General features: G+C 42.2%; 1 protein-coding gene across 50 annotated transcripts in view; it reads left to right on the top strand.

Annotated features, from left to right (window-relative positions):
* LOC110537258 (RNA-binding protein Musashi homolog 2) overlaps positions 1 to 9,104 on the top strand; it is a 362,383-nt gene that overhangs the window by 289,183 nt on the left and 64,096 nt on the right. For 27 of the 50 annotated variants that reach the window (XR_005034925.2, XR_016484951.1, XR_016484956.1 and 24 more), the window contains exon 9: positions 2,267 to 2,381. Coding sequence is in view for 35 of the 50 variants with exons in the window: in XM_090192076.1 (XP_090048202.1) it covers positions 2,267 to 2,381 (115 nt within the window). In the remaining 15 variants the exon portion in view is untranslated. Of the gene's footprint in view, positions 1 to 2,266; positions 2,439 to 9,104 lie in introns of all 50 variants that reach the window. The other 23 variants (XR_005034923.2, XR_005034924.2, XR_005034927.2 and 20 more) reach the window with 1 other exon arrangement.

Consider the following 9,104-nt stretch of genomic DNA (forward strand, 5'->3'; position numbering starts at 1 on the left):
TGTTAATTACCATAACCTGCTGTGTAAGTACTAACCTGCTATGTTAATTACCATAACCTGCTGTGTAAGTTCTAACCTGCTATGTTAATTACCATAACCTGCTGTGTAAGTACTAACCTGCTATGTTAATTACCATAACCTGCTGTGTAAGTTCTAACCTGCTATGTTAATTACCATAACCTGCTGTGTAAGTTCTAACCTGCTATGTTAATTACCATAACCTGCTGTGTAAGTTCTAACCTGCTATGTTAATTACCATAACCTGCTGTGTAAGTACTAACCTGCTATGTTAATTACCATAACCTGCTGTGTAAGTACTAACCTGCTATGTTAATTACCATAACCTGCTGTGTAAGTTCTAACCTGCTATGTTAATTACCATAACCTGCTGTGTAAGTTCTACCCTGCTATGTTAATTACCATAACCTGCTGTGTAAGTTCTACCCTGCTATGTTAATTACCATAACCTGCTGTGTAAGTACTAACCTGCTATGTTAATTACCATAACCTGCTGTGTAAGTACTAACATGCTATGTTAATTACCATAACCTGCTGTGTAAGTTCTAACCTGCTATGTTAATTACCATAACCTGCTGTGTAAGTTCTAACCTGCTATGTTAATTACCATAACCTGCTGTGTAAGTACTAACCTGCTATGTTAATTACCATAACCTGCTGTGTAAGTACTAACCTGCTATGTTAATTACCACAACCTGCTGTGTAAGTACTAACATGCTATGTTAATTACCATAACCTGCTGTGTAAGTACTAACCTGCTATGTTAATTACCATAATCTGCTGTGTAAGTTCTAACCTGCTATGTTAATTACCATAACCTGCTGTGTAAGTACTAACCTGCTATGTTAATTACCATAACCTGCTGTGTAAGTTCTAACCTGCTATGTTAATTACCATAACCTGCTGTGTAAGTACTAACCTGCTATGTTAATTACCATAACCTGCTGTGTAAGTACTAACCTGCTATGTTAATTACCATAACCTGCTGTGTAAGTACTAACCTGCTATGTTAATTACCATAACCTGCTGTGTAAGTACTAACCTGCTATGTTAATTACCATAACCTGCTGTGTAAGTACTAACCTGCTATGTTAATTACCATAACCTGCTGTGTAAGTACTAACCTGCTATGTTAATTACCATAACCTGCTGTGTAAGTTCTAACCTGCTAGTAAAAATTCCAAACAAAAATCTGGATCCTTTCTAGCCATGACCGGCCGGCCCTGGTCTTCGTAGACGGCCATGTTTTGTTATTTATTGGGCCCAATTAAAATGTTTATGCCTAAGCTAAATTAAATTAGAGAAGCCTAGATTGTTTTTGAAAACAGCTGTGTCTTGTTATTTATTAATTTAAATGTTCATACAAGTAGCCTAAAGGACAGGTGATTTGCAAATAATGGTATACTAATATTATATTTTGAAGTTGTGTTTTATTATCGTGTAGGCGACTTGCTCTTCTAGGCTTAATGTTTTTTTCTTTTTTTAAATGATATTCATGATATTCATATTCATGATTTATAGCAGGAATGAAGCAATGTTTTGCTTTTCAATAAAACCTGGCATGTTGTTATAAGAACATTGTTCTACTTTATATTTTTACAATTTTACAGGCTAATTTCTCATTTCTATTCTGTTCAAATGAATGACAATAATCTAAATGGTATTTTGAGCAGCGTGGGTGGACACCCCAATGCATATGGATGTCTGGTAATTAAACATTGCCGGTCACGTTAAATGTTGCCGGTCACGTTGTCCAGCGCCAAAGTCAACTTTACCACGGTCGCACACCAGCAGGCCGAAGCTAATTGGCAGAATAATTTGGCGAACTTTTCCCACCTGCGAACACACACAAGAGACACCGACATCAAACCACACCCCAAAACCAACTCAAGTTTGAATTCAGTCATGGCCGCTAGCATTTCTTAATGAACCAAATCTAACACGAGGCCAAATCAGGAAGTGCAGTCAGCCTTTAATTGAGACTTAATTGTTTTGGGAGGCTCTTCTGTAACTGTTCTGATGCACCACTAGTTTCACAAGGCAGTGGAATACTCTGGAGAATTGACCTTTGTCTCAGTGCAGTACAAACATGATTTTTCCTCAGACACACAAACTTGAGCTGTTTAGAGAAAAGCAACATTGTTTTTCTGTGAGCTACTGGAATCTGGTTACGTCCTGTCTAGTCCCATCCTTCTTCCTCCATGGGGCCAGTAGGACTGATGTTTCCCCTTTTCCACTGTGTCCACAGGTAGAATGTAAGAAGGCCCAGCCCAAGGAGGTGATGTTCCCACCAGGCACGCGAGGGAGGGCCAGGGGCCTGCCCTACACCATGGACGCCTTCATGCTGGGGATGGGCATGCTGAGTGAGTATGGACCAACACTACTCCAGCACAGTCCAGCACGTTACTCAGTCCCACACGGTAACGCACTCCCTAACACTCACTCTCCAACAGGTGTGCTATGGTAAAGGTCTCCATAGATGAATTGGCCAAACCATTGGTTTTTGGATTGCTAGACCTTATGGTATTAGATGGAAACCAATGTGCTGGTGATATAAATGGAGTCTAACTAATGTATTGGTGAGATAGAGAAAAGGGTACTCAGATTAACCGGGTGATGCTCCTCATTGAGCTATTCCAAGGTGTGCCGTGCCTGTGGCCACAAGTGGTCTATTTTTCTGGCTCTGGTGAGTCCCAGGTGGCCCTGGGCGTAGGGAGCAGGGCACCACATTATCAGGATAATTTAAGAGGAAAATTGGGGTAATGTAAAATTATGGATTCATCATTCTGTCTGTGTAACCCCTGCAGTGGGTAATGACGGGGACACGGAGGGGTGTCATGGGGGGGGGGCATCATCTGTAGGGAGCCAACTCTAGCTCTTTCTCTTCAGTCCTCCTCCTCTCCCTCATCACCATTCAGCTCCCCATCCCTCCCTCTCTCTCTCTCTCCCTCTCTCTCTCTCTCTCTCTCTCTCTCTCTCTCTCTCTCTCTCTCTCTCTATATATATATATATATATATATATATATATATATATATATATATATATATATATATATTCCTCACCTCTCAGCGGGGTTGCTGAGGGCATGACACTGATATCAGACTGATTTTACTGATGGTAAAAGTGAAGGTAACACCCCGTAAGTGGTTCTGTCAGCACCGTAGTTCCCCATCCAGATTTCTTCAGTTTGAACTATTAAACAAGCGCAGTGAACTTTTCAGAACTTATTACGGATCAATGCGTCACTGTGGAGGAGGGGGAAAACAGTGTGCTCCGGAGGGAGAAGTGGGGCTGAGGAGGCGGGGAAAACAGTGTGCTCTGGAGGGAGAAGTGAGGCTGAGGAGGCGGGGAAAACAGTGTGCTCTGGAGGGAGAAGTGAGGCTGAGGAGGCGGGGAGTGCTCATGTGAGAATATTAACTGCCAACTTATTTGGAGACACTCTTATCTAAATGAAATTGGAAAAAGCAGGACAGCGAAACATTCCTTTGTATAATTTGCATTTGGAAGAACCCCAGAGCCGGCCTCATTATTTAACTGTAAGGTTCTTATATGCCAAATCTCATTAAATCCGGTCCCTAGTTCCTTTGTTTACTGCACCTAATCTAGCTATTTATCTTTATTGTGTTGTGCCCGATGTATGTTTGCTGAAATTAATACACATTTGAACCTGGGCGAAGTATGGGTGTACCAGATGGATAATTGATTTTAAAGTGAATCAGAACTGTTGAACCATAAAATAGGTACATTAGCATGCATATTAATAACGCAAATAAGAGGGCCTGGAAGCAGCCCCGGGGCCAGATCCACTGACAGCCTTTATTTACAGCCTTTATTTACTGAGATGGCGGGCGGCGGAGACGCTAGGTTCAACACGCCAGAGTAATGAGTTCTCCCCCTTCTTCTCCTCTACTCCTTCTCTTCTCCTCCCTCTTTTTGTCTTCTGTCTTCTCAGACTCAGATCCCCCTGGTTAAAAACCCCTTTGTGTGTTTATGTACAGATGCCACATCTTAATTAGACCTAGTTTCACACAGCAGGAAAATAATACTGTAGCAACAGGAAATGTCAATTGTTATGTGGATTAGAATTAATGGACATTTTTCTTAGTGGTAGCTACATTTTTTGTTAGGGCAAATCAAGTCTGACATTTTAAAGTGGAATTTACACACGTTAGAAGCATTTTTAAATCATAAATATTAGGGATGCATGATATAATGACATAACGGCACCACATATAATTTAGCGCTACACGTGCAGCACAGCATTCCTAACCTAGCCCACAATGTCTGCTGTGTGGATCAAGCAGTCAACAAGTCGAGCAGTCATTTGAAAGAGTTTCAAAGGTGAAATCTATTAATGCCAAGATAATTTATTGGCCTTGACAATCAACTGTTCTCTGTCGTGGGTTATGTTGGCTTTCGCCGACTGGTCGAGCACTGGTACAGACTACCAAGGGCGCTATTTTTTAGATGTTGCCCTACCGGAGTTACACAGTAATAGCGTCACAGCTATTAGCTTCACAACTGACATTTGGGCCAGCGATATCAGCCCCATGAGCATGCTGAGTCTGACAGCACAGTGGGTCATTGAGGATTTCGTACTGAGGGAAGTCGTATTGCATGCTCATGAATGTGCTGGTTGTCATACCGCTGATGCCATTTCAATGGCATTTGAGAACATGTTTGAAACTTGGAAACATGAACACACTAGCTAGCTCCATTCAAACAACTGACTCGAGAAATAAGCTCATCAACTGCGCCTGCAGCAGACGTGATACCCTCTGTCATGGCATTGAAACGCCTGCTCAACAAAACTGCCGACACAGGCTGTGAACAAGCGATTCGGTGGCACTCTCTCTTTACTGTGTCGACATCATGCTTGATGCAGGACCGCTACATCGATGCAGACAGGAAGAGAGGCCACGGACAGACAAAGCTGAAACTTCGTTGCTTGACATGTATGATGAAATCCTGGTTGAGAATGAAACGACTGAACAAATGAACAATGAAACAGCACAGCAAGTAAGTGAAAGAAATAGGTTTTGTTTATGTTTTACTGGTAATGGGGAAATACGTAACTGTCAACAAAATAACATTTTGGTCAGTGTGGTGTGTGTGTGTAACCTTTATTTAACTAGGCAAGTCAGTTAAGAACAAATTCTTATTTACAATGACGGCCTACGCCAACCAAACCCGGACGACGCTGGGCCAATTGTGCGCTGCCCTATGGGACTCCCAATCACGGCCGGATGTGATACAGCCTGGATTCAAATCAGGGACTGTAGTGACGCCTCCTGCACTGAGATGCAGTGCCTTAGACCACTGCGTCCATGTGTGTGTGTTAACTATTTAACTGTACTAGAATGCTTGAAAGGCCGCAAACATTTTTAATATCAGTTATTGGTATAATTTTTTGGGGCAAGGACAATATCGGATATACTACACGTTTCCATTTCCTGATGTGCAGGAAAATTACTGCAACAACAGGATGATCAAATTAAGATACAGCATCTGTACGTGCGTAAATGCTTGCCCCCGCACTTCTTAACAATGACACATTGCACATACACACATGTAGGCTGCTGATTGGGGTGACTGAATACAGTTGAAGTCGGAAGTTGACATACACTTAGGTTGGAGTCATTAAAACTCGTTTTTCAACCACTCCACAAATGGTTGGCCGCTCAGCAAGGAAGAAGCCACAGCTCTAAAACCGCCATAAAAAAGCCAGACTACGGTTTGCAACTGCACATAGGGACAAAGATCGTAATTTTTGGAGAAATATCCTCTGGACTGATGAAACAAAAATAGAGCTCTTTGGCCATAATGACCATCGTTATGTTTGTAGGAAAAAGGGGGAGGCTTGCAAGCCAAAGAACACCATCCCAACCGTGAAGCACGGGGGTGGCAGCATCATGTTGTGGGGGTGCTTTGCTGCAGGAGGGACTGGTGCACTTCACAAAATAGATGGCATTATGAGGTAGGAAAATTATGTGGATATACTGAAGCAACATCTCAAGACATCAGTCAGGAAGTTAAAGCTTGGTCGCAAATGGGTCATCCAAATGGACAATGACCCCAAGCATACTTCCAAAGTTGTGGCAAAATGGCTAAAGGACAACCAAGTCAAGGTATTGGAGTGGCCATCACAAAGCCCTGACCTCAGTCCCATAGAAAATCTGTGGGCAGAACTGAAAAAGCGTGTGCGAGCACGGAGGCCTTACAAACCTGACTCCGTTACACCAGCTGTCAGGAGGAATGGGCCAAAATTCACCCAACTTATTGTGGGAAACCTGAAACGTTTGACCCAATTTAACCAATTTAAAGGCAATGCTACCAAATACTAATATAGTGTAGGTAAACTTCTGACCCACTGGGAATGTGATGAAAGAAATAAAAGCTGAAATAAATAATTCTCTCTAATATTATTCTGACATTTCACATTCTTAAAATGAAGTGGTGATGCTAACTGACCTAAAACATTGAATTTTTACTGGGATTAGTTTAAATGTATTTGGTTAAGGTGTATGTCAACTTTCGACTTCAACTCTATGAACACTGGAGTGTGTGTATGAGAGTGTGTGAGTAAGGTTTTCTTTCTTTCTGTCTATGGGCACATGGCTGTGGCTGCTCTGTATGCTCCTGATGTGCTGTAGCCCTCCCCCATGTCCTGCGCCAGCGGCCCCAGTGTCAACAGAACGCCACAGAACAGTATTCACGCCATGCCCTTTAAATACCAGCTCCTGACCCCCCACTCCCGGCATGTAGATGTGCCTTATTTAACTCTCTGCTGGGATAGTCAGCACACAGTTACCTACCTACCGCACTGCAGCAGGAGGCCCAGGTCAAACACAGACACACACACACTGGCTAAAATATCTTAGCTATTCCCTTTTAGGGCTTTTACCGAACTCCATGTGGTTGGTTCAATCACTATTTTTTGGTGATGGTGTTTTCTACATGCACAGTCTAAATCAGAGGTCTCCAACCTTTTCTAGCATAAGAGCTACTTCAAAAAATATTTTATGTTGCGAGCTACTCATTTTCTTTCTACCTTTCAAATAGGAACATTCTTCTCCTCTCCCCTGCAACTCTTCCCCAGGTTCTTAGTGTACAAGAGAAAGTAGTACACTGTTTTCTGTCAGTATACATGTTAAAAATAATGGTTCATAAATAACTCTAAGGGGGCCCCTATAAAAATATAAATTTTTGCCCTGTTTTATATTTTGCCAAATTATGTTCTCGATTACACATTTTCCTGGGTTTAGATTTAGTTTTGTTTTTCAGTCTTAAAATTTGAATTGTTCATAGATAATGATATGTGATGTTCTGAGTCCATTTCAATGCTTAAATAACATCAGAATATGTATATATATTGAGAAGGTTTTGGGGAAAGTACACTAAATTACCAAAAGTTTGCGGATACCTGCTCATTGAACATATCATTCCAAAATCATGGACATTAATATGGAGTTTGTTCCTCTTTGCTGCTACAACATTCTCCACTCTTCTGAGAAGGCGTTCCACTTGATGTTGGATCATTTCTGCGGGGATTTAATTCCATTCAGCCACAAGAGCATTAGCGAGGTAGGGAACTGATGTTGAGCAATTAGACCTGGCTCGCAGTTGGCGTTCCAATTCATCCCAAAGGTGTTCGGTGGGGTTGAGGTCAGGGCTCTGTTCAGGCCAGTCAAGTTCTTCCACGCCGATCTCGACAAACCATTTCTGTACGGACTTCCCTTTGTGCACAGGGGCATTGTCATGCTGAAACAGGAAAGGGCCTTCACCAAACTGTTGCCTTGAAGTTGGAAGCACAGAATCGTCTACAATGTCATTGTATGCTGTAGCGTTAAGACTTCCCTTCACTGGAACCCAATAAAAACATTCTCCTGGCATCTGGACTGCCAGATGGTGAAGCGTGATTCAGCATTCCAGAGAACGCGTATCCACTGCTCCAGAGTTTAATGGCGGCGAGCTATGCACCACTCCTGTCGATGCTTGGCATTGGGCATGGTGATTTTAGGCTTGTGTGTGCTGCTCCGGCATGGAAACCCATTTCATGAAGGTCCTGACAAACAGTTATTGTGCTTTGGAAGTATGCTTGGGTTAATTGTCCAATTAGAAGACCCATTTGCGACCAAGCTTTAACTTCCTGACTGATGTCTTGAGATGTTGCTTCAATATATCCATATAATTTTCCCTACCTCATGATGCCATCTATTTTGTGAAGTGCACCAGTCCCTCCTGCAGCAAAGCACCCTCACAACATGATGCTGCCACCCCTGTGCTTCACAGTTGGGATGGTGTTCTTTGGCTTGCGAGCCTCCCCCTTTTTCCTCCAAACATAAAAAAAAGTACGATCTTTGTCCCCATGTGCAGTTGCAAACTGTAGTCTGGCTTTTTTATGGCAGTTTTGGAGGAAGTGGCTTCTTCCTTGCTGAGCGGCCTTACTGTTTATGTCGATATAGGACTCTTTTTACTGTAGATATAGATACTTTTGTACCGGCTGCGTGGTCTCATGGTGTTTATACTTGCATACTATTGTTTGTACAGATGAACGTGGTACCTTAAGGTGTTTGGAAATTGCTCCCAAGGATGAACCAGACTTGTGGAGGTCTACAACTTTTTTTCTGAGGTCTTGGCTGATTTATTTTGATTTTCCCATGATGTCAAGCAAAGAGGCACAGAGTTTGAAGGTAGGCCTCGAAATACATCCACATTTACATCTCCAATGGACTCAAATGATGTCAATTAGCCTAACATTATAAGTGAAATAATGTGTCTGTAAACAATTGCTGGGAACATTGCTTGTGTCATGCACAAAGTAGATGTCCTAACCGACTTGCCAAAACTATAGTTTGTTTGTTAAAAAGACATTTGTGGAGTGGTTGAAAAACAAGTTTTAATGACTCCAACCCAAGTGTATGTAAATTTCCGACTTCAACTGTGCATAGTGTATTTCTGTCAACCCAGAAGATGGTATCACACCAACTGGCTACACACAGAGTGATAGACAAGCTCGCGCACCACACAGACAGGGGCAATATTACTGGAAATTAATTGGCAGATATTGTGTTAGATTTGTCTT

The sequence above is a fragment of the Oncorhynchus mykiss genome, chromosome 12 (assembly GCF_057628025.1).
Source record: "Oncorhynchus mykiss isolate SJ-2025 chromosome 12, ASM5762802v1, whole genome shotgun sequence".
Classification (NCBI taxonomy): Eukaryota; Metazoa; Chordata; class Actinopteri; order Salmoniformes; family Salmonidae; genus Oncorhynchus; species Oncorhynchus mykiss.